General features: G+C 36.4%; 2 protein-coding genes and 1 long non-coding RNA gene across 8 annotated transcripts; 1 reads left to right on the top strand and 2 right to left on the bottom strand.

Moving 5' to 3' along the window:
* Nucleotides 1-20: 20 nt before the first annotated feature.
* suz12b (SUZ12 polycomb repressive complex 2 subunit b) lies at nucleotides 21-12,655 on the bottom strand. Of its 4 annotated transcripts, XR_015492810.1 has the most exons (17): nucleotides 12,034-12,655; nucleotides 11,648-11,694; nucleotides 11,496-11,560; nucleotides 11,311-11,379; nucleotides 8,495-8,544; nucleotides 8,306-8,391; nucleotides 7,807-8,038; nucleotides 6,483-6,591; nucleotides 6,299-6,404; nucleotides 5,952-6,126; nucleotides 5,545-5,581; nucleotides 5,379-5,464; nucleotides 5,107-5,250; nucleotides 4,770-4,927; nucleotides 3,558-3,756; nucleotides 1,506-1,585; nucleotides 21-1,343 (listed from the first exon to the last, which is right to left on the bottom strand). XR_015492810.1 is itself a non-coding variant. In XM_087255730.1 (16 exons), exons 1-16 carry the CDS (start codon nucleotides 12,176-12,178, stop codon nucleotides 1,049-1,051), a joined length of 2,046 nt encoding a protein of 681 aa, XP_087111856.1. In that variant the 5' UTR covers nucleotides 12,179-12,655; the 3' UTR covers nucleotides 21-1,048. The 4 variants fall into 4 exon arrangements, 3 of the variants coding, with proteins under 3 accessions (XP_087111856.1, XP_087111857.1, NP_001076293.2); XM_087255730.1 differs by lacking the exon at nucleotides 5,545-5,581; NM_001082824.2 differs by lacking the exon at nucleotides 5,545-5,581 and having other exon boundaries at nucleotides 560-1,343; nucleotides 5,379-5,467; nucleotides 12,034-12,633.
* Nucleotides 12,656-13,166: 511 nt separating this feature from the next.
* utp6 (UTP6 small subunit processome component) lies at nucleotides 13,167-20,122 on the top strand. Of its 3 annotated transcripts, NM_001111207.1 has the most exon segments (19): nucleotides 13,167-13,361; nucleotides 13,458-13,542; nucleotides 13,627-13,668; nucleotides 13,787-13,879; nucleotides 13,980-14,027; nucleotides 14,173-14,236; nucleotides 14,364-14,482; nucleotides 14,576-14,653; nucleotides 14,743-14,824; nucleotides 14,903-14,984; nucleotides 15,090-15,265; nucleotides 15,393-15,472; nucleotides 17,793-17,870; nucleotides 17,984-18,163; nucleotides 19,024-19,104; nucleotides 19,291-19,400; nucleotides 19,506-19,572; nucleotides 19,666-19,738; nucleotides 19,829-20,122. In NM_001111207.1, coding segments are annotated over 19 exon segments (1,785 nt in total). In that variant the 5' UTR covers nucleotides 13,167-13,269; the 3' UTR covers nucleotides 19,984-20,122.
* A 496-nt stretch (nucleotides 20,123-20,618) lies between these two features.
* Nucleotides 20,619-23,701, bottom strand: si:dkey-10p5.10. Its single transcript, NR_170261.1, has 2 exons — nucleotides 23,551-23,701; nucleotides 20,619-21,360 (listed from the first exon to the last, which is right to left on the bottom strand). It is a non-coding gene; the product is annotated as a si:dkey-10p5.10 (long non-coding RNA).
* Between the last annotated feature and the right edge of the window lie 1,599 nt (nucleotides 23,702-25,300).

The raw sequence follows: 25,300 nt of genomic DNA, 5'->3' as shown, positions 1-25,300 counted from the left end.
AACAGAGAATTTAAAACCACTTAAATTGAATATTTACATGTTTAATCTGTAAATAGTTTTCTTGTGTACACCAAACTTGTGCAATTTGCAGAGGAAACCATTTGAATGAGAAATGATGCTGTATCTGATACTTTGGCATGTACAACATATGAAACCTATAATAGCAACAAACTATTATATAACCACATACCCAATAGTAACATAGGTTTACCATCACCTACACGTGACTGAAAACTATTCTGGATCCCCATTCTAAACGGCATAATAGGTTGGTTTACAAAGATTTATGAAACAGGTGGCCTTAACGCAGGTCGATCTTAAGTGTGCATTATATTGCTTATTAATCAGCAAGATAACTGGGGTAAAAGAAACAAAATACAATGAATATACCGTCCCAAAGATCTTCACATTCCACATGAGACAAGGAGCTGTTGAAAGATTGAAATGTATATACTGATTGGTCCATTCTAAAACACATAAAAGCCTTTACATGTTATTAAAAAAAGAAAATGCAAAGTTGTTTAACTTTAAAAGTTAACATCTGAAACCTTGAGACAACCATTCTGAATCTAGAGCCACCAAGTAGTAACACAAGTGCTAAATAGTTACTGAATGCACAGTGGTTTAAAAACAAAGTAATAAGATGTGTACAGAAAACGTAGCCTAACTTATACAGTAACTAACTTCTTCGCATAATGGGTTTTCAGAAACAATTAGTCTACAAGATTACAGAAGAGATAACAATTAATGGGCATGACAGACACCACACAAGAAAAACATGAACAATTTGCATCAAATCAGTCAATAGCACTTGTGTCAGTCAATAACACTAGTAGCTAACTCCCAATTGAAACTTAAATAGGCTCTCTCTTAATAAACAGGCATATGGGCAAATCAAAAAGTCATGTTCCAAGCCACCGAAGCACAGTTGGCTGTGAGTTCTAGACCTCAAACTGATAAAATGATTGCAAAGTATAGAGAAACAGAGTTCTCAATAGAGCTCATTCCTTATGTTCACAATTTTTTTGTAAGCCCGGCTGTCATCAGTCTAAGACTCAAGTTTGGTACATTTGCCATGCAGTGAAAACCCCAGGGACAGTGAGTGACCATTGCAAGTGGCATCCAATGATTCTTGTCCTGCCTCTAATTCAGGAAATGACTCCTCTATCTCCTTCAAACGGGCCATGGCCTGATCAATGGTTGCTATGGTGACTAGGTTAAAGTCATGCAGGTTAACCAGATGAAGGAGAAAGTTCCGACACAGATTCCTGCGAATGATGTGCGGACCACAAATCTCCACAAACAGCATACTCGCTTGACTCATCTGATTATCAGCAATGAATCTAGAGGGAGAAAAAAAACAATTTTAAAAGAACATCATTGTAATCACTAAAATTGAAAAATTCTTGAAAAACATGGATCAAATAGTTTTGATAATTCTCTGATCAAGGTTTTTAAAACACTTTTAAAGTAAAGAAAATAAAGAATATAAAAATATTTTGTACCCATTCTTCATAACGTGAAGATTCCACAACTTCATTACTTCTTTCTCTCCTTCATTCACATCTGTGAATTCTTCAATTTGCTACATGTAAAACAAAGCATACCAATGTCAGTGCAATCCTAATGCATAAACTCAATCTAAGGAATATAAACTTACATTATCCAGACCCATACACACTGCATTTGGAAAGTACCCGCAGCACTTTAATTTTTCATATCTTACATTGTTATATTAACATAACAGAGCTCAATCTAAATAGATTAAATGTTCATTTACACTGTCGTTTAGCAGATGCTTTTATACAAAAAGACATACAAATTCTACAAACAATACGCCTAATGACAATGTGAAAACAAATTAGTCTGAAATCTTTGCAAATGAATTAAAAAAAGGTAATTTCTTCAACTTGTTGCTCTTCACTAGGTCGACCTTTAACAGTGACATATACACTGATCTAAATACTAAAAAAAAAAAACAGTTATACTAAACTGAAATTATTCCGTTTTAACATAACTAGAACTACTCCAGCATTCTACACCACACTCCTGTCTTCCTGACTAGCTGGAATGTTCCACAATTTGATGTCTCTATTCTACACCTATTCTTGTCTCAATACAAATTTTTTTAAAAACTTTTATGGTCCACTTCAATTGTTGACTACTGGATTTGGCAGTTGACAGAGGCAGAACAAAATTCAGAGATTATTATATTTTTGGTAAAACAATTTTTCCTGAAAAATTGGTTTTATTCATGTAGTCAAGTATGTTTGAAAAATACTCAATCACTACTCAATAAGGTATTTTAGTTTTCAGTTTTACAAAGAGTGATTTCTGAGTATGTGGACTTAAATGTAGCACTTGTGTGATACAATGTTGCTATTTAAAATGATACAATTAATGTTATTTGCTTGGAAAGTTGAAACAACAGGAAACCTAGTTCACATGGCCATCAGAAAATTTAGGTTTGCAGGAGACTGTAAACACACACTCAGAAATTGTGAGAAAGAAACGTAAGTGAGTACTGTTAGATGCACATATGCTGTTCATCGCTCTGTCCCTATAAAAAACAGAAAAATCAACAAACATTCATCATATCTCAGTTTGTTCAGTAAATGACTCTTTAAATGTTAAATAAAAGAAAGGTTTCTTAGTAGGTTTGTCATTGGTTTCATTCTTTGTAGTTTGTCCACAATAGCTAAACAGTATCCTTCAGATTCAAAGAGTGACAAAATCCCTTCAAAACAGTTGAAAAGAGGTTTTTTGTTATAAATAATAATAATGATGCTCTCAATTATCTGAATCTCGATAAAAATCAACAAAGTACAATTCTAGAAAACAAATTAGATTCAAGATCTAGCTTAGTTTATCTAATGATCTTTCATTTTTTAATTTCTTCATAGATCAAATGGGCAGTGCTACCTTCAACAGGTGATTGACCTATGCAGTGAAATTCCATGATTTAATTGGGTAAATTTTACCACAATGCAATTAAACACATTTAAATTAAATTCATTTTGTATTCTATATTAATAGAGCTTACATTTTTATCTAACATGTAAGTTTCATTCCTAAATTGCACCTTCCTCTGGGTGCTCCAGTTTACCCCAGTTCAAAAACATGTGTTACAGGTAAACTGAATAAAATAAATTGGCCATAGTGTATTAGTGTGTATGTGAAAGAAAGAGTATATATGCGTTTTCCAGCAATAGAGGTTCAAAAGTTAATGTACTCTCAGTGCTGGGTTGTGGCTGAAAGGTCATCTGCTGCATAGAACATATGTAATTGAAAGTTCTATACACTGTGGCGACCCCTGTATTTGTGCAATTTAGACCTGGGTTACACAAAGATTTCAAAGAGAAGTATTACCTGTTGTCATTCCGTGCACTAATAATGAAAATACTGTATTTAAGCTATAAAGCCAAATGAGACTAATATAAGAAAAGCACTTTCTGGATGCACCGTAAATAAGAGGAAATTTTCATTCTATTCAAAGAAAATGCATATCTAAAGTACTACGTTGCTGAAAATACTGCTTGTTTAAGCAGATGACTAACCGTGGTAGTCTTTTCTTGGAGCCACTCTGGGTCTCTCTCGTCTTCACTGTCCACCTCCATCTCTTGAGGACGGAGGGGCATGCAGCTGTCGCTGTGAAAATACAGACGATTATGCCCGCTCACATAGGTCCGCTGTTGCTCCGGCTCACCGTCCTCTGACTCCAAAAACTCAGACAGACTTGGCTTGGTTCGCTTGGGCCTATATGAAAGCAGCAGATTAAACGTTTCTGACATCACAAACAGGGACTGTTATGTTTATCCAAGTAAAATGGCTTTTTAAGAATGAAAAAATAACTGTATATGCAACTGTGAATGCTCTTTCAATCAACTGTAAATCACATGCATCATTTCTAAAAACCTTTTATAAAAACTACTGCCAATTTACACAGTTTAGATTCTATTGTGACTTTACAACTAATGCTGAGTTCAGCCCTGATTTTGACTTGCCGACAGGTTTTGAGAAATCGCAGACAAATGTCTGAAATAACAGGCAAATCGGTGCTCGTTCACGTGTATAACAATCACACAGTATGAACTATCAAGGACGTGATATGAGAGAATTGCCTATGAGTCGCAGACACCCGTGAGATATTTCAATTCAAATCATGCTGTGTGAAATTTGTTCTGATTGAACATAACATCCACGATCACCTACACCCAATGAGATGGTAGCAATCATTAGTACGGGTACCTGCAAGCTAGCGGGAGACTAGAGAAGTTAAAAGCAATCATTTTCAGTTTATTAATTGGACCCAAGAAATGGACGAAAAACTAATGTAAATTTAGCAGGAGTACTGTGTCTGTCTGAAAAAAGTTGAAGAGAAATTGTTGATTCTCTTCAAAAGCCAGGTAAGCAACACAAGTTTTTAAAGCTAAAGCCTTCTTTTTTCATTATGTAATTATTAAGGAAAGATATATTACGTGACCTTGCGTTATTTCCATGTCACTTCTTGCGTTTATTTGGTTGTGAGACAGTTTAGACTAAGTTGTCTGTGATTCTTCCTATTTTAAAGTCATGCAGTGTGAACTCTCCTGCTGCCGATCCATCCTACAGTGTAAACACAGCACTGACAGAACGCTAACCCACATAGTCATGCAGTATGAAAACATCCGTGACACGACTACTTTGAAAATCATGCAGTCTGAACTTGGCATAAGCGAATATTAAAATGACCCTATATTCGACAAAAAACATAAATTGCAGTTTCATACCGGCAAACAAGTATGTGGGTAACAGCCGTCCTCTTAACAGGTCCATTGCGGCTGAAGGCAAATCCAGGCTGGCTGTGAATGTCTTGAGGATTGCCAACATATGAGCCATCATAGCACTCGTTTATTGACACGTCTATTCGAGCACCTTTAGGGTGAGGCTGGAAAGGAGAAGATTGAAAAGCAGCAGAGACACCATCAACAACACGTTTATATAAGAAAACCTTTACAGGAACAAAAACTAGGAGATCATATAGAACTACACAAGGAAGGCTAGAAGTCATACGAACAACTGATGAAATGCATATATTTGAAATGAAGGCAGAAACGATGTTCTCACCACATAGTTAAAAATGAATCTACTGTGAGAGAGTTTGAGGTGTTTCAGCAGGCTGTAGAGTTTACGGCAGTTGAGTGTGCACCAGGGACAGTGCAGGTCATCTCTGGCCTCCGTTTGCTGACGGGTGTTATTGTTGTACAGAAACTGTGGACACACAGAAACACCCACATGTCATAAACAAAGTAGTTGCTTTTGTTGGTTCTCCAGTAAACCTTTAGGTGATCTCTATTTGGATCTCTATGCACAAAAGAACCATTAGAAAGGGTTTCTACCTGGTAAAAAATGCGCAATTTCTGTCGGGGTTCACAGGGGGAATGTTCTATCCTGGATTGCATGCTGGTGCTCACTGACTCCTTCACTGCTGAAAAAAAAATTGCAGGTCCCGTGAAGTGCTTTGAAATGTGCATTATTTTATTCAATGTTTGACGTATTCTCAACTGAAAAGGGAAGAGAGGGTGAGAGAGTAGCTCCTCCCCTATTTAAAAAACAGAAACAAAAGCATTTTGTTTTTATCACCACTTTATGCACGTGAGAGTGGTTAAGCTCAAGTGCATCAAATGTAAAGCTAATGAGAAGCATCTTGAAAAGGGTGGGGCATGTCAAACAAAAGAGAGCATTTGATTGGCTAAAATTTGATGAGAAACTAAGGCATGAGGAAACGTAGATAAAACATTGATCCATTTAGGTGGAAGTGACGAACTAAACTAAAATACTGATACTAACATTTAAAAAACATTATTTTAATTTCACTGGACCAATAAACTAGAACAATGGAAAATTGATGTAAATCCTTTTTAGTGGAATCAGACACTTTACCAAGATCGGCCGGTTATTTGCTTTCTTACCAACAGGTGCAGGTCGAAGAGTGCTAATTCTGCTCTCTGTGGTGCTGGTGTCAGAATTGCGGGTTGAGAGAGGTTTAGCCACAGGGGCCGTTGAAGGGTCACTGGGGTCAGCTGTCCAACGAAGAGTGAACTGCAAAGTGGGTCCCTGAGAGAAGGTCTCAAATGGGGGCAACCTCTTCAAAACACAAGACCAACATTGCTTGAAATCTATACATTTGCTAAAGTAAAAGATTTACCATTAGGAAAAAATAGAACACATACATGAAAGCTACCAAAAAAACTCTTAAAATATTAAATCTAAAAAAAAAAAAACAAAGTAAACATTATTTTCAGCACACATAAGCAACCTTTCCATCCAGTATGGTCTCCCATGTAGCCCTCTTCTTGCTGACTGGACAGTCCTCAATTTGTTGCATGGAAACCTCATACTCTCCATCCAGTAGCTGCAAGCGTCTGATGGAACATTATTTTTAAATAGTGTTTTATGGCACATCTACATTAAAGGCTTTAAAAGACACTGTAAATACCTACCGGTTTTTATCAAAAACAGTCATCTGAGCAACAAATGTTTCTGTGGTCTCTCCATCACCTCGCAGGGATGAGTTTCTCTTCCTTCTAGGTGGGATTTCATCTTTTACATCTACAAATAAAAACAGATTTAGTTGCATTTAGGTCTGGCTGAGCATTAGTGACATTGTGGCTATGACAACTGCAGTAGGCAATGCTCAATAAACTATTTTTGACAATTGTAGAGTGCTGAATGTATTGCTGTTCGCATCAATTCAAGCATCAAGATGGACACACAACAGAAAAGGTCTGATATCAGATTTTCAGAAACAAACATGGTACTCCTTCAATTATCATGTCTCCCCATGTTATGTGGTTGGAAAAATTGACAGTTCCCCTAAAAATGAAAATATTAGCCCAGGTGTCTGGGGTTGGAACCAAAATTTGCAGGACACTGGCCCTTCAGGACTGAGTGTAAACACCCCTGGGATAAAGGGAAAGTTAATATAGATACTAAAAATTTTGTTTCAACCCTTTATGTCTTGCAACTGTAGAACATGTATATTTCTAACAATATTTGTATCTTATTCATATGCTGAAAAAAATATTTACTACAGAATGAAGAGATGTATCCAGGTTTGGGGCTAAGAACAAAGATGACAGTTGAGGCAAGTTCTGCAGGACACTGGACCTCCAGGACCAAGTTTAGACACCCCTGGTTTAACCTTACACATTTTATTTAGAGCATTTTATACTTATCAACTGATCATCAACGCTGTGGTTTTTTTTTTTTTGAGACTGGTGCCGAAATAAAGCAAGTAGATAAAAACCCTTACTAAGAGGCTATAAAAATATTACAGGACTTGGGTTATTACAAAAGACAAATTAATGAAAAACAGCTCATGATGTTTCTATCTCTGTTCATCGCTGGTTACTGGTGCAGTCAAGGGAGGTATTTAGGTAAGCTAACGTTAGACCTCCTGCTGTCAGATGATGTGTAGTTGATGCAGGCACACGCTTTCAAGATTATTTTCATTTCATGCCTTCTGTGGTGTGAATATTATGTTAAATCTGTGTTTGATATTGGGCTCTTTAAAAAAGTAGACCGAGTAGTAGGGTGAGAGCAAAGGACAGAACGGAAGAAATTATATGTGTAAGGGCAACAGAATATTATTGTTCCCTTAATCATTCTGACATTTCATTCATGCATACCTTGCAAACATGCGTGTTCAGGCATTTAAATGGCAAAGAAATTCGTGTTATCATTTGATCTGGTACATAACAGTTGCATGGGTATCAATGCAGTATTGATTCCTGGTTTTGATACCCAAACCTAACTGCCACTCACCAATATTCTCGTCTGCCTCACAGCTGATGAAGCCATTGGGGTCTCTTTTGCCTGTGTGAGACACCCTGAAGAGAAGAGAATAGGATTTGACCATGTGACTGTTACTGGGCTCAAACTCATTGCTAGACACCAGCAGGGAGGGGAAGGCACCAGGCTTGGTTTGGCTGAGATCCGGGTTCAAAGGCACCTGCTTTTTTCCCGTAGGCACTTGCTTTATAGGACAGCTGACATCCTGAGAGGGCAAATTGACCATTATTCATTTAAAATAATGATTACCTTCATTATGTATTGAAAATAAAACTAATATAATTATCATATAGTAGTCAACATTTGAAGCGGATCATCACCTTTCATCAAAGATGTGCTAAAAGTGTTGAACACACATTCTTGTCCTGGGAAATCTTTAATTAACTTCAAATGCTGACTACTGTATATCAGCATACTTTATTTCTCCACTTGTACATTTTAATAGAATACATTTAAATATAAAGGAGCTCACCTTACGCTTTTTGTGACAGACTTTGACAAGTAGCACCTCAAGTGAAACTGAGTTTTGTTCATTTTCTGAGTTTTGACATGGCTTAACTGTTAATGGAACAACATTTTATCAGAATCCTAAAAATAATGCTTGAATATGTGAAAATGGATGTTCAGCCACACTGACACATTTTCGACAGTTCAGACTCACCGTTCTTGTGAAAAAATCCAGTGAATGTCAGTTGCAGATGTGAGGTCAAACTAAAAAAAAATAAACCATTAAAATCATCATTTGTAACTGAATAATGCCATGACTACATTACGTTTGGTATACAGTTATCTATGAGATAAAACCCTCTAGAACACAATCAAAACATTTGAACTTCATCTATCAATTCAGTTAAAGAGCCCATATTATGGGTTTTTGAAAATTCCCCTCCATGTAGTGTGTAACACAGCTCTAAGTGAAGTAAAGTATCCAGATAAGGCTTAAATCTGTAAGAATACAGTGTTTAAAACGGTTGATTCATCTATAAAAGAGTCGACTCATAGTGCTTCAAACGAGTCGCCTTGATACTGATTCATTAGGTGTTTCGCCATGACGTACGAACGAAACCAAGTTATTCACGTGCACGCGCAAACCCGGGAGATTTCAAACCTGAGGCCCCGCCCTCTGACGCAGAAACCCAGACACACACACACACACACACCCACAAACACACGCACACACAAACATGCCGGTCAATTGAAGTCACACTGCAGATGGATACATTGAGTCTCTACCCAAAGATGAAACCTCAGCATTATAGCCAAGCAGTTGGAAACTACTGGAAACTTCTGGAAACTACATGCTACAAAGAATACTTCATCAGCGTTTGTTAAAGGAAGGATCAGTAAAGAGTAACTTAATGCTGGACGTCAGGATGGATTTTTCTTCCTCCATTTCTCAAGTGTAAGTATGTGCGATTAAAGTTGCCTCGTTTACTCTAGCTTGCAAATGTATTTAGTTGTGATTTGTTACTTGTAACCGAGTGTACTGTATCAGGTTAACTGGCTATATTCTCTTATCGCGTGCAAAGTCACGTTAAAAACGCGACACGTGCTGCTTTGTTAACGGAGCTCCGTGGACGAGGAGAAGTGTGTGTGTCTGTGTGTGCGTGTGCGCGCGCTGTCGTCCGGAGGTGTGTGTGTTTGTGTGTGTGTGTGCGCGCGCGCGCGCGTTGTCGTCCGGAGCAGGGTTAAGTGTGTGTGTGTGTGTGTGTCTGTGAAAAGAGCAGAGTGAGAAGCTAGGAGATCTCCTCAACTGTTTTTGGAGTTTTTGCTCAATAAAATAGTTAGTCGTCTGAATTTTCAAGTCCATAGTCTGTATTTACATTGACCCACTGGCAGCTAAAATCCACGCCTACACTATCGAGCGTGCATGAACTGTGATTACTTTTATATTGCTCATTAGCTGTTTGGCCTTTTACTCTCTGACTGAAGGCAGTCGACCAATCGCAACAGGCTGTCATTGGTCCAATCAGCGCAGATTAGCTTCGCGCTAAGGAGGGGTTTGGGAACAAATGAATTACTGGACGATTCATACGGGAGTCGCTGGGATAATTAGGTAAAAATAAATGCAGATTATAAGACCATGAAAGTGTTTTTTTGACCTTGCATGCATATTAAACTGTTGTTGGAGACCCTTACAACCAAGATATGACCCTATTTCATGTATAATATGGGCTCTTTAAGGGACTTCCGAGAGGAAAAAAAATAACGCTCAGCGCACTAGACTAATCTACCAGATGCAACGACCCAACAAAATAAAATGCAAACTTACTAGCCTAATGTGAGTAATTTATATAACCTGATATAAAAAAAAATAAATAAAAATGAATAAACCTCTGAATGCATGCTCATTGAAAATTAAACATCATGTCAGGAGTCCCCTTTTTAACAATCATTGAGTTTACTTTCACTGTAACTGTATAAAATAGTGTAAGTTATGTTATTATTATCATAAAAGTCTTGTATGGAATTATAAATAGAACTTGTGAAATTTGATCTTTAAATGACAAGTTTCTTCTTTAGCATTTTTATATCCTATAATTATAATTATAATAAGGTTAAATAGGTTACTAACCTTCAACTTCAACCAATTTTAATTGTAAATCCATTCTTTTTGTGAAAAAAATATGGTTTTTTTTTAAAGGCCATATTGCCAGGCCCTAGTTTGGGGTGACTGCAGTCTAATTTTGAGGTAATGTCACATGTACGACTGCAGTACACAAGTACAACTCAGTATAGCTATTGACCTAAGCAGCAAAACAAGTTATTCATCCAGGTATAACAAAAAATACCTATATTGCTTCATTGTGTGTGTGTGTGTGTGTGTGTGTGTGTGTGTGTGTGTGTGTGTGTGTGTTATGAGTAAACAATGTTTTAAACAAAATTGAACTGCAAAGGTATGCTGGTTAAGGTAACAGATAGAAGATTAATTAGCTTTCATTTAATTCAACAAAATTAATAAACACATGACCACGGCAACATATGGTTTATCCGAGTTCTTCTTACATAATTTTCCTGATAAAGTATGATGCAATGCCTTTGTCACTACTTGTTAGAATGTTATTATGAAATATGTTGCATGCTTTATTCTGTGAAAGAAAGACATCATTTTGCAGTTTTGAGTCAATGGGCCATAGGTCACTGAGAATCTACACAAACAGCAATCGATATCACAGATTGATTATTTGCAATTTGACTAAATCGCATGCTATATTTTGAATAGCTATGACTGTGTAGTAAAGGCTGCTCAGACTCACAACACGTGCTGGAAAACTACAGCTCATTACAGAGCTGGCTTTTTAGACAAATGCACACAACAATCGCATGTGATTTTTTATTCAGCCCTAGTGTATGTGTAGTTTTAAATGTTAAACGTGTAATGATTTAAAATCTTAAATTATTTAAAAAGTTGTGTAGTTCACATCTTTAAACTCATATTTGTGTGAGACCACAGCATGCATAGTAGAAGAGCAATACCTCGGAGACTCAGGCTCTCCTTTCATTTTCTCCACACTGGACAGCAAGTCGTCAACTTTAAATGATTTCCTGAATAAAACCCAGTTTATTTATTAAACACGCTTTACAAACACACAAGTTATTAAAATACGGCACACCTATTCTGATTTTCTGATGTCAACCATTAATATATTAATAAAACCCACCTTTTGGCATTTGTTCGTGAGTTTCTATGTGACATGAAGGTGAGGGTCCTGTGAAGCAATACAGGCTGTGAAAGTACAAGAAAAAAATATATCAACAATCAGAGCCACCACACAATAATGTGAATTAAATCTACTGAAAAAAAAATACGTACAGTTATCAGATTCCTTGTTCGCAGAAACCTGTATATTTGAGTCGGTTCTGAAATGAAACATGCAGAAAATATATCATATACTTTTATTTTCAACATTTTCTCTACAAAAACTGCCTATCTGTTGCTTTACAAATCTCATTTACACTTAACTTTTTAGTTTTGCATACATTGGTAAATTTCTTGTTACTATTTTTAACAATAAACACTGCCTCATGTACACACTCATAGGAACACAACAGTGATAGATCCAAGGATGCATCCACACCACATCTAGTAGCAGTAACACACAACAGCACGTTGTCATGAACTGGGTGTGTCAATGGAACGTTAATAGGAAAAGCTAATGAATTTACTTAACGTGTTAAATGAAACAGCTGTTGACTTACTCTCAAAGGCCTGCAGAAAGAGCTCATGGTCGGCCTGCAACTGTTCAATCTTAGGTTTCTTGAGTGAGCTCACGCCAGAAGATGGGTATACAGCACCATTGGCTTTAGAGTTCATCACCTGAGCCGAATATTTCTGAGGAGCCATGATAATATACTAACAACTAATGGGAAGTCCAAAACGCATCAAAACAACACCAGGCGAAAAGATTATCTGCACATTAATGACAGACAGTCGCCCTCGCCCCTTTGACCAGCTCTCTACCATCACCTAAACATCAGCTACTTGTGGTTTAGTTTCTTTGACAAGTGCATGTTTGAATGTGGCTCAAATGAGTAAACCATACGAGTTGTAAATATGTTTACTGATGTATGCCCTCGATCTGGTCACTGATCCTCAACAGATTAGCACGTTAGCTTGCGGTCCTTAAGAGCGACGAAAACACAGTTCAACGACACCGGGTAATCCATACACACAGGCAGAAGTTCACGTTCCAATTTGAACAAAGGTTATGGATTATTGAATACTTATTTTCTACCGAAATTGTATTTATTTTGACGGGAAACCCGACCAAGTGACGGATACGGATACTTGTGTATCGCCCGAGCCCTTGAGGAGAGTGCCGCGAAAACCCGCCCACTGCAATGTTTTAGCCAATCAGAGATGCCGTCTGGTAAAATCGAAGTTTTTTATTGGATAGACTTATTTTGATAGACGTGAGATTAAGATTGGTAGAGGAGACAAATTGCCGCCAAGAATGTTTTGGTTCTGGGGAGAGGATCGGTCACGGTGCAGTAGCACGGGTTACAGCCTGAATACAGTCATAAACATACAGCAGTCAACACTTGAAGTAAATCAAAAAAGTTTATCAATATTGAAAACAAGAATGTGTTGTTTAATAGTTTTAGGGCAACTTTGAAAGATTTGAACCCCTTCCAAGATTTACTCCTGCATGCATGTTTTATATATGTGCGTGAGGTACTAAGTAAGTTAAAGGAACCTTAAGTTAAGGAAAAACAAATGTATTAATGTTCTGAATTATAACGTTCCCATAAAACTATTTTTTTAAATAAAAACCGTGGAACCAAAATTCAAGTGCAGAATTCATGTCGGATTTTTTAACCGATGAACATCCGGATGTAGAGCATTTGACAACTTCCTGTCCACACGTGTTTTGGGATGTAATTGCGCTGTGCATCTTAAGTATTTTGTAAAGCGTCCCATAACCTGTTTTAGAAATGGCAGACATTGTACAACAACGATTAGAGGACAGAATACCAGGGCTTGAACAACTGGAGAGAGTCGGTTTGTTTACCAATAAAGAAGTCAAGTGAGTATATCACTCGTGTTCATGCGAACAGAAAAGATGGATTGAAATGGTGCTTCTGTAGAGAGAAAGTTTCCTCAAAAAGGGCTTTTGTTTCAGGTCCATGTTGAAAAGATCTACTGCACTTGAATATAAGCTACACCGAGCAATTCAGTGTAAAGATGACTTCATTACATACATACAGGTCAGTATTAACAAATAGCTTTTTGCACTTTAATGTAAGAAATCAGCACATTATGACCTTGTTTTTTTATCCTTGTAAAATCAGTTCGAAATAAACACTCTTGAACTTATCAAGAAGAGGAGAGCGGTGAGTTGAAATCTGTTCTGTTATTTATTTATTTTGAAATCTGCTTCTTTCAGTAATCAGAACAGCAGACCTAACTAACTTGTGTTACTTTAAGTGAGATGTACTGTTCTGCTTTCAGAGAATTGGTTACCATTTTAAACGTGAAGAAATTGAGTATCCCATCATTCAGGGCATAAACAGTGTTTTCAGAAGGGCGACAAGCAAATGGCAGGTTGGGCAATAAGAAATGATAACCTCAGTTTTAGATTCATTGTGATGGTCAGTTTTTGATTCAAATGTATTTTTGATTCCATTAAATGCTTCTCCTGTAGGAAGATGTGCAACTCTGGCTTTCTCATGTTGCCTTTAATAAGAAATGGGTATGTGCTTTTGTTATTAAATGCAAAAAACCTTATCAATTTTAAAGAAATAAAAATAGAAAGAAAGAAAGAAATAATAACGCAAATGTGTTTGTCTTTAAAAAAAAATCCTAATCTTTTTTTTTTTTTTTTGTCTTTCAACAAGGGCTCAAAGACTCAGCTCAGCAAGATTTTGTTATCTATGTTAGCTATCCATCCTGACAAACCAGGTAAACTTAAGTAAATTAGAAGTTTAGGGGTTGGGTTTACTGTCAATCATTAATATTATTGTAGTTTAGATGTATAAGCAGCTTTATACACATGGCTAGAAATAAAGTTTTTGGCGTTTTCTTGCAGCTCTGTGGATAATGGCTGCTAAATGTGAAATGGAGGACAGGAACTCCTCAGAGAGTGCCCGGCATCTTTTCCTCCGTGCCCTTCGCTTTCATCCAGAAAATAAGAAAGTCTACCTGGAGGTGAGGCAACATTATTTTTAAGCAACCAATGCTATAAACATTACACTTTGAATCTCATATATACATAAAACAAACCATTGTATGTGTGTACAGTATTTCCGGATGGAGCTCATGCATGCTGAGAAGATGAGGAAACAGCAACAGGAACTGGAGCAAGCTAAAATAGATGTGGTAGGTTAAAAAGGTGTACATCTGGAGTCCTTGCCTTTTTGAAAATAAAATGCATATTTTAATTCATAAAACATCTTTTCTAAATTCAGGGGGAATATCAGTTTTCTCCAGAAATCTTGAGTGGAAAACTTGCTGAAGTGATATACAGAGATGCTGCACAGAAAATTAAAGGTTGGCTAAATTTCCACATAACTGTTTAATAGTATCAGCTGTGTGTTGTTATAATGTGCTTATTTGTCTTGTCATCAGGGGCCGAATTCGTCTTGTCCCTGCTACAGATCGCTGCCATCTTTGACTTCACAAAGGACCTACAAGACAAGATCCTGCAAGAGTACTGAGCCGTTTCCCCTTTTGCCTTTTTACGTCTATATTGGCAATATGCAATCATGAAAATTTCTTTCTCAGACAACATGACATTGGAATTCTCTCTGTTCAGTCTGCAGAGTCAATATAGCGATGATTGCCTGATGTGGGATTTCATGGCCAAGCGTGAGCTGGATTCTGCTGGTGCTCCAGAGCTGCAGTCTGCGAAAGGAAGAGCTTCTGATACAGACCGCAGGGAAGAGCGCTGCTGCTTAGTTTATGAGGAGGCTCTAAAGAGCTTAAATTCTGGTAATTATAATGCAACAGGGACTTGTTCAGAATTTGCATATAAAAATGCTCAGTTAGAATTCAGGGATGGAAGAAGAGTATATTTTATTGTTCTATGCATATTAATGTGCTATTTATTCTTTTGTAGAGGCCATGTGGACATGCTATGTCACATTTTGTTTTGAGAGATATAAGAGAAAGACAAATGTCACTGAACTCAAGGAAAAGGTAACAAATCTGGTATTTTATTTATTTGTTTACAAAGTAATACCCAGGCTCTGTTTTTCGTTCCCAACTTAAAAGATCTAAGACAGGATTGTCCAAGTTCTGTCCTGGAGGGCCAGTGTCCTGCATAGTTTAGCTCCAATTTCCTTCAAAACACTTGCTTGGAAGTTTTAGTTTACCTAGAAAGAGCTTGATTAGCTTGTTAAGTTGTGGTTAATTGAGGTTGGGACTAAAATATGCAGGACACTGGCCCTCCAGGACCGAGTCTAAGAGAATTCGGCAGATCCTGGATCTTTTAATCTTGATCACTGATCTCTGACTAATTTGTTTAATTAATCAAGTTTGTGAATCAGATAAAAAAATTTGGATGAATTGATCTGAGACTACTCTATGAGCTTGTGTTTGTTGTAGTAAATGAACAGTGTATTAATGGTATGCAAGAGCTGTCTACGTTTGGTGGCTTTACAAATTTTTTTTATGTCAACAATTTAGCAATTTAACTTTTTTACATTAGAGAGGATTTTCTTCAGGATGGTATCAAGTTTCAAAATTTTGTGGTTTAAGGCATAACCAGTTATTTAATTTAGCATTTTAATTTTTGAGATGTGTCTGCATCTACTGTGCTCCATCAAAGCATCAGCATATTAGCTCTCAACATTACTGTTAATTATGCTGTAAATTATGTAAGTATTCAATTACAAAAAAAAGAAAGCGAAATGTCTCATGAGAATATTGTTTGTTTTTTTATCGTATACTCTTAGAAATAGCACTAAACAGGTAGAGTGACTTTTCCAAGTGTGAGTTTACATCTAAAAGGACCATGTTGCTGTCTTGCTAAGTACCTAAAGTGTACATATTAGTCACTTAAAAAGTAGAAACGTGCTCTCTTTGAACCCATTGAAATGGTACCACCCTGTGACCTTGTTAATATCTTATATTGCGAAGAGTAGATTACATAAGTTTAAACAAACATTTATTTCTGATTTATTTCCAAAAAATATCTATTTTCCCCTATTTGTTACAGTACTCTGAGAACATATCAGCAGTTGGTAAAATACATTCTTTCAGTATCACCTACGCTTGAAATGTTTATATGAAATAAGAGTGCTCCTGGAAGAACTATACTGTCCTGGATTGTGCCAAATTGTCAATAATAGGATCCAGCTTACTGAGTAATAAATGTATAAAGAATGGACCCCGATTTTGCAGATTAAATTCACAGCAAACACATCTTTTTAGTAGGTTTGTCATCAGGCCAATTAGTAAGCAACAGTTAAAGGTACAGAAGGTGATCTTCCACAATGCTAACAGCTTAGCATAAATCTCTGAATCACAGTCGCTCCCCTCCCATCTAGAGCCACGCCTCCTGAAACACGAGCACCGCAAAAGAACCCTGTCTTATGTGTTAAAAGCCACTAGTGCTTGTCCGGTGGCGTGCAAGCCAAACTGACATGCTATTTCAGAGCAAATATTTAGAGTTGCAAGGTAAACAATATAGGGAGAGGCAAGGCGGAATAGCGGTATTTACTTGTGTTTTGTTGTTAAACTAATCAAAATCCTTATCAGTCTTATCAGTCTTTCACCGAAAGATTATAGTAGCTGAACAACACTTCTGTGAAGATATAACCCATTTGTAAGAACAACATCTAACATTACATCAGCTTTGCGTGAAGCTGAAACAGTTTTAAAACAGAACATTACCTGTCTAAGAGAAATCCTTCAGACATGGTGTCATTCTCTCTCCAGCGTGCAAAGTTAACTCCAATATTGATTCAGGTTTTTAAAAAGTTTTGCTTTAGCATGTTTTTACCGATTGCGCACGCGCTCTCTCTTTCGTGAACGTGCGGCGGTTGGCAGAGCTGCGTACAAACGGCTGCGCAGTTGTTCAAATCTGCATTTGCTGACAGACAGATTAGGCTACTTATCGGAATTATGAGATGCCGGTCCGACTCTATTTAATTGGATGAACATTTTTTGTTTTATGCCTTACCCAAAATATAAAAATACATATAAATACATTTAAATCATTTACTGTAATCATCACTGTTAGACTGTGAAAATACTTTCAACCAGCACAACAAAAAATGCTTCTAAAGACAATCACCTATTGCACCAGTGCATACCAATGAAGTGTAGACGATTAGCTCAATTTTTAATTGAAGGAAAGAAATTGTTATAGAGTTAAAAATAAATCAATTATTCATGTTTTATTTTAGATCATTCACAGAAGTGGGTTGGTATTTGTCAGTTTTATTTTTAGGTTGTCATGTTGTTTTGAATTCAGAGTTTAGGTCTTTAATTTATTGTAACTCTTCTTTGTCAGAGAAAGGAACGATTACTCCGAGTCCTACAAAGTGCTCACGATGCACAGCTTTTGCAGGAGACTTTCTACAAGAACTGGGTAATGCAGTCAACAGTTGTCATAGAAATACCTTTTTCTTACCCACCCTTTATGCAGCAGTGAGTTAAAATGGTGTTTGTAATGTAGGCCACTTTCATCCCCTCAAAACACAGCTCCAGGTCCTGCTGTCATCGGGGGATACAATAACTGCTACCCAGATCGCCACCACAGCAGCCCAGCGATTCAGCCAATCAGTGGAAATGTGGAGCTTCAGCCTCCAGACATTGGTCCATCTGAAAAGTCCAGAGGCGGGACCTTTATTTCAGGAAGCTCTAAAACACATCAGTCTCAAGGTAGAAGTTGTGCCACAGCTGACTCTAAGTGGGACATCGTACTGCAATAACTGACTTGCTCTAATTAGTCAACGTTAATAAATTGTCTTCTGTAGTTATTTGGATTTTTTTTTTCTTTAGTGGGCTATAGCAAAGCAATACAAGTAACCCTTAAATGTAGCTTAGTGACTTTTACAATTTATCATTCAACACATTCCCTGGAAATCAAACTCCACAGCTTGTTGCTGCTAGCACTACACTCTACTCTTTGAGCTACAGTAACGTTATTGCCAAAAATATAACTAGTAAAAGTTTTTCCTCTGCTTTGAAAATTCAGTCCTGCACGTTTATTATCCAAAGCACTGTTTAGTAAATCAGCTAGTGAGAAGTTGCCACGTGTACAGGATTATGAGTCCTGTTGTTGTATAACTCCACAAAGACGTCCAATCACAGTGTAACATGAGGCTATCCAGATTTTTCTTATGCCTTGTGATGCTGTGCATGAATAATGGCTATAAAAAAACTATTTCAGCCAAGTATTAAAAAAAAGGCTTTACAAGTTACAGTTAAATGTATCATACGTAATAAAATATTGTTCGGTGGAGTCGATGCTCATTTTTTTTCATCAATTATATTATCAACTGTAATTGAATCTTATAAGTTCTCCATCAAGTGTGACTTTTTTGGGGGGGAAAACTTAAAAACCTTTTCTTAAATTCCATTCTTATGTCATTTTAGATAAAAGTGTGAAATATGAATGTATGTATAATTAATGACAAAGAAAATATTTAATAATAGTTGCAATCCTTATAGTTGTAATCCTGGTCATATCTGAAGATCAGACCCTATTATGTCTAACCATCTGTATATATGTTCAACAGGAAAGTCTGGCAATATGGCAGATGCAGGCTGATTGGAGTATGGCCTCGCAAACGCCAAAAGAAACGGAAGCATTCTTTCAGGTGGGACATGATATAAAAGTTTTTTTTTCTACAAAACTCCTGCAAGATGAGTCAACAATGTTGAAAATATTTCTGTCTGTCTATGCGTGTTATTTACCAAATTTATATTGATATGATTTGCATCTTAGTAGTACACAAATAATAATGCATCACATTATTTGGTTTCACCTAATCCTATATTTGCAGAAAGGGATCTTGTCCCCAGTTCCTGCAGTGTCAGCTGCCATAAAGGAAAAATACCTTGAATGGTCATACAAAACTGGTGGTTACAAAAGGGCCAGAAAAACCTTCGTAAGGTACACATTAAAATGGCAGAGAGGCTGAGGAAACAAGCAAAATGCTTTTGTCATTTTTCTGATTTAATGGAATTATTTTCATCACATATTATCTTTTTTTTTCAGCTTACATGAACACAGACCCTTTACTAAGGAATTCTTCCTGCAGATGATTCAGATTGAGAAAGAGCAGGTGAATTGATGTAGCACTTGTGGGATATTTTATGTATAGTAGCCTGTTAGGTAATCTCTAACATTTTACACTTTTATTTAATAACATACTCAGGAGACTCCAAAGATGAGTAACCTTAGAGATTGCTACGAGCGAGTGCTTCGTGAGTTTGGCTCTTCAGATGAAAGTGAGTGTGATTGATTGATTTGCTTTTAGCCTTTTAAATCCCTTTCATGTTTTCACATATTTCACTGAACAAGGAAAATAATTTGTTTAGGTCTCTGGATTGACTACATTAAGGAAGAGTTGGGAAGGCATGGTAACCCAGAGAACTGCGGAAAAATCCACTGGAGGGCTGTTAAGACCCTTGATGGAGAAAGTGTTGAGCGTTTTACCACTCTGTACACATTGCTGCAGACTGGCAACATTTAAATTCTGTATGATTCTTTAATACATAGCTGTGTTCATGTCTGGAGCACAAATGCTGGATTAGTAAAGGCAAACCTAAAACTTCTTTGGTGCATAAATTTGTACTTTCCTGTACCTTCAGAAATAAACATTTTATCTTGTTGTTGTTGTCTTGAAATACTTTGTATTGTGGTACATCCTGGCTTTCATCAACACACCAAGCAAATGCAAACAATCAAACTCGAAACGGCAGTGAAATTGTGTAAGCTGTAGAAGGTAGCATCAATTCAGTCAGAATAATCTGAATTTTAGACTAAATAGATCAGGGATGAGTAAACTTGATCCTGGAGGACCAGAAAAGTTGCTCCAACATTAATCAAACACATCTGAACAAACTAATCAGTGACTTGCAGAAGTCAGTGGAGCAGAACTTTGAAGGATACCGGCCTGCCAGGATCAAGTTTGCCCATGCTTAATCCAGACAATTGGCTGTTATTGAACAGATGACCCATTTTATTTTCCTTCAGTAAATAAATTGTAAGAGTAAAAATTAAATAAAGAAAAAACACATTGTGCTTTACTGATTTCACAATTAAATGTCAAAGTACTAAGCCTGACACCTACAAGTAGTCAAATATATCATGAATAAGGACACTTTATGAATTTAATCTGTCACTGATTTATTTTATTAACAAATAACAATTGATTTGGTAAAAGGTTGTGTGAGATGTTAGCATGAAGCTGTCCTTAGCCATTCAGTTAAATATGGTTTTAAAGTCCCATGTACTAAAGCTGACTCCATTTACAACAGCAGCAAACAGGTTAAATTGCCTGCTGATCCAGTGGTTATTTTTTGTGTTTGTGTAGCTTTCACCAGCTTACATTTAAAACCTTAAACAGGTACAATCCCTGAATCCTTCCTTTTGCCATAATGGAAAATAGTAGCATTTTTTGTTTTGTTTTTACCAGATCACATTGACTTCAAAGTCATAAAAATTAGGGAGAATCAGAAAAGTTAAGTCATGGATTAGGTAAAAGACAAGCTTTAAAGAAGATGTTAAAATCCCTTTTAGGTGAGCTTGACACAAACATGTTACCATGGTCTCCCCTGTTGTCTATGTGGCTTTGTAAAAGTCCTGAGTCAGTGCTTCCTTAGCAGAATATAGGTGAAAAGTGCTACAAGTCCAGCAGACAGCAGGCCGATGACACACTGGTGGATGGTTATGGCACTCTCCAGTGAGTGGATGCGTTCCTCCATAGCACTCGTGTGGATGTAGTCATAGATTGAAGCCCCGATGCTCCACACTGCCCAAACTGCATCCACCAATGCCCTCATTGTGGGAGACACCATTGAGTGTGCGGCTTCCCCACAGTGTGGGATCCTCACTCACCTGCCTCCCCCTGAGAGACGGAATCACAAGAAGAAACGAGCTGATCATAGATAGCAGAATAATGTTTTGATTTGAGAAAAACAATACAAGGGTGCATGCTAAAATTGAAATGTTTGACATGAACACAGATAGCATGAGGCAACACGGTGGTGCAGTGGGAAGCACAATAGCCTCACAGCAAAAAGATCGCTGGTTTGAGCCACGGCTGGGTCAGTTGACATTTCTGTGTGGAGTTTGCATGTTTTAGTGTTGGTGTGGATTTCTTCCGGGTGCTCCGGTTTTCCCCACAAGTCCAAAGACATGCGGTATAGGTAAATTAGGTTAGACAAATTGGCCGTAGTGTATGTATGTGGGTGTGTATGGGTGTTTCCCAGTGATGGGTTGAAGCCGGAAGGACATCCGCTGCGTAAAACGTATGCTGGATAAGTTGGCAGTTTATTCCACTATGGTCATCTCAGGTTAATAAAGGGAATAAGCCAAAAAGAAAATGAATGAATGAGCAGTTAGCATGAGAGGTAGGGCTGCACAATATTAGAAAAATCGGACATTGCCATATTCTGTTTTTCTGCGCTATACAATTCTCCCCAGATGAGATGAATAGCTTTATTCAATAATTTAGATTGATTGAGATGGCATTCTTTATGTAGTACATCTGCATAATATAAAATAAATTACAATGATATATAAATTTAACAAAGCAAAGATAAAATTGCAACAAATAAAATGGATTTATGGGGACTACCTGAATAATGTTCAGGTACTGAAACAATAAGAAAATTCGAATGTAAAATTATAAACTCTTTACTGTATCAATCATTAAAAAAACATTTTATTAAAGTTTTAAACGATACTATTTTATTGTAAATACATGCTTTAAACTCCTGAAATTCTCAAACAGTCAAAGTACTTAAAATAATTTGCTCTATTATGGATAAACTGCACTTGCTCTTCAAAGCTCATCGCCTGTTCTGAAGTGTCTGATCAACTATATAACCAACTCAAGATTGCACATCCTGCGATGTGACACTGCGATATCTGAAATGATATACTGTGCAGACCTAATACGAGAAGACCAACACAGCTGACACACTACAGTTTTCAAGCATCTCTTAACCTTACTAACTCCTCACTGTTTACTAGAGAGATTACAGTGTGTTTAGGACAACATTTGAGCCTTTGCCTATCAATCCGTTTAAAAGGAACTGTAAACTACATATATTGTACACATGTTGTATGGACCCTCCCTCATTTATTTTTAATCATATTATTATTATTATTTTTATTATCCACACAATGGAAGTAAACTTATAACATAACTATTTGGTAACTAAACATTCCATCTTCAATCTTGTGTTTTACAGTTAATCAACTTACAGGGAACATAATTTTATATTGAAATGCATTTGAGAAAGGACACGAGGTTGTATATTTTTGCATCACAACAAATAAAGACACTGTTAATTCTAGCTACACTATTATTTTGTGACTGTAGAATGAGACTATAATGTCATTATAAGAGCAGCTGCACAATTGTTTTCGGTTAATTTGCATTTTTAAAATAGTTAATGAAACAAATAACACGTCTTTGCTGTTGGTGCGTTCATTACCTTTCTTATATAAATACACAATAGCAATATGCATTCTGCGTCACCCAAAGAAATCTTGCAAATGAAAAGAGATGATGTTTGATTATATTGTGTTAGTGGCTATTATAGCGTAATAGTGTTTTATACTGTTACTGTATGTACACATGACTGAGCCCAGGTAGGCTACATCAGGCAACTCTTCATATTTACAAGTATAACGAAGTGTGAGCCATTCGTGTTTACATAGCGTGACATGGCATCTTTCACAACAATATCAACGTTTTAACCTTAATTTTAAACACAATAGAGTAATACTGTCGACGTAATCATCAATTTAAAATAGCCACGAGAGACAGCAAGTTACAACAACTTTGCACTGATTTACAGGCCATTTTCTGCCTATAAGGCCAGGCATATATCTCTCAATTGGCAAAATCCCCATCCATGCTGCTTTGAATTCAATATATGTGATCTAGTATTAGAGAGGTTCTGGTGGAGGCATAAAAAGACATTTTATAAATGATGAACGGCGTCAGACATGCACAGGCAAACATAATCATCAGCTGACATCCCTGCTTGCACAAACAACGCGATAAACAATCATGGAGACTCACCGAAGGATCGTCGATGTTAGCCGAATAACCAACGCAATGTGAACAATCATTCGTACACAATATTCTGTAAAAATATAACAGACCATTTGACAAAAATACACGATCTTCTGCCGCAAGCCCGACCGGGCTGGCGTGATGACGACATGTGGAGGGCGTGTCTTCTTTTGAGAATCAATTAATAAATCAGTGGACAAACGATAAATGTCACTAAATATAATGGGGGTCAGGGACAAGATCGAGGGAAGGATCAGCCGCAGAAAGTTAAAGAAGATTTGCAAACGCAAATGTTCTATTTAAATACAATATTATATATATATATATAGGCTTAAATATCTTGGCGTTGTAATCCCTAAAACTAGACTGGATGAATGGTTGCAAAGGGAAATCTCTATTTTTGAAAGTTTTATTAACAAAAGGGGAATCTTTTTCCATGTGTTTACTCTGTTCCCTTCCCATTTCAATGAGTTGAATTTTCATTTTATTTGGAAGAGGAAAGTTCGTTTTGTTGAAAAAGGAACAATATTAGAAAATTATAAATACGTCTGCAGTCCATAGATTTTGATTGTATGAATGGCATAGATTAAATAACTCATTCATCAAAAACTAAAAATGTTTCGCTAGTGATAATAGTTTCTGCTTCTATATCCAGAAATAATCTATAAATAATATTTTCAAAAGTGAACTCTATAACCTTGTGATTTTTCAATACAGAAACTCCCTGTCAAATTATCAGAATTTCATGATCAGGTTTTTTTATGCTGGAAATTAATTTACAAACATAAATTTTTCCCACATAATAAAATTTGGAACAATATGTACATTTTTAGAAACAAAGAGAACAAAGAGGGTGAGGTTCTGAGTCACAGAAATGTTTGTGAAAAATCTAACTTTGAATGGGATCATGCACTATAACAGGATATTGAAATCTATTCCGTAGGCATTTGTAATGATGTTTAATGTGGTCGCCATTATAAATGACACTTCATCGTGTTGATAAATGGACAAGATTTTATTCAGAGTGAAATACCTAATAAAATAAGATCATTGAACTCAAGATAAATTTCCATTACAAGCTAGTAGAAATAATGTGTATTTTTTCCCCAAGAGCTCTAATATTGGATTAAGAACTATGTTTCTTTCTTTCCCCATACCTCCCAGAGCTAAGAAGTACACTTTAAAAGATTCAATGATATTTTCCCATCTTCAGAGTTTCTTAGACATAGATTTAATTTTGATCACAATAATTGTACATTTTGTGAGGTTGACATTGAAACGACTGCACATTTATTATTTCACTGTTTATTAACCTTCTACTCTGATTCATTTGAGTGGCTAAAAGTTTCTCTCAAGTTGTCTCCAAGTTTTCTAAAAATAATATTTTATTTGGTTTATAAGGGGAAGATGTTAATATTAATTTTGTATTAAATAATATTTAAATTCAGAAATTTTATATTCATAAATGCAAGTGCCTTAAAACAAAACTATTGTTTTGGTTTTCCTAAATTAATTTTGGTAATACTGTAGCCTACATCTTTAAAGTTGGTGAAATCAAAAATTAGGAAGAAGACTGTTTAGTTAAAACAATCTTTTCATAGAAGACCCTGTCGTGTAGGCTAATTATTATTATTATTATAAGGCTGTTATTATTATTATTTGTGTTCTGTTCTGTAAATGTAGGTAAAAGTTGTTAGTGGAATTTGCCTTATTGTATTTGTGTTATAATGTAATAAAAATTAACAATGGTCTTTGG

This window comes from Danio rerio, chromosome 6 (genome assembly GCF_052040795.2).
Source record: "Danio rerio strain M-AB ecotype USA chromosome 6, GRCz13ab, whole genome shotgun sequence".
Lineage (NCBI taxonomy): Eukaryota > Metazoa > Chordata > Actinopteri > Cypriniformes > Danionidae > Danio > Danio rerio.
This window is presented reverse-complemented; position numbering and strand designations above follow the sequence as displayed.

Bases quoted from the DNA above. Each gene is read 5' to 3' on its own strand.
- suz12b (NM_001082824.2), bottom strand. From the start codon at position 12,178: ATGGCTCCTCAGAAATATTCGGCTCAGGTGATGAACTCTAAAGCCAAT. The intron at 11,695-12,033 runs GTAAGTCAACAG...GTTTCATTTCAG, and splicing joins CTTTCTGCAGGCCTTTGAGA to AACCGACTCAAATATACAGG. The intron at 6,127-6,298 runs GTTGCTTATGTG...TGTGTTTTGAAG, and splicing joins AGACCATACTGGATGGAAAG to AGGTTGCCCCCATTTGAGAC.
- utp6 (XM_087255210.1), top strand. From the start codon at position 13,270: ATGGCAGACATTGTACAACAACGATTAGAGGACAGAATACCAGGGCTT. The intron at 14,237-14,363 runs GTAAACTTAAGT...GTTTTCTTGCAG, and splicing joins TATCCATCCTGACAAACCAG to CTCTGTGGATAATGGCTGCT. The intron at 14,825-14,902 runs GTTGGCTAAATT...TCTTGTCATCAG, and splicing joins TGCTGCACAGAAAATTAAAG to GGGCCGAATTCGTCTTGTCC.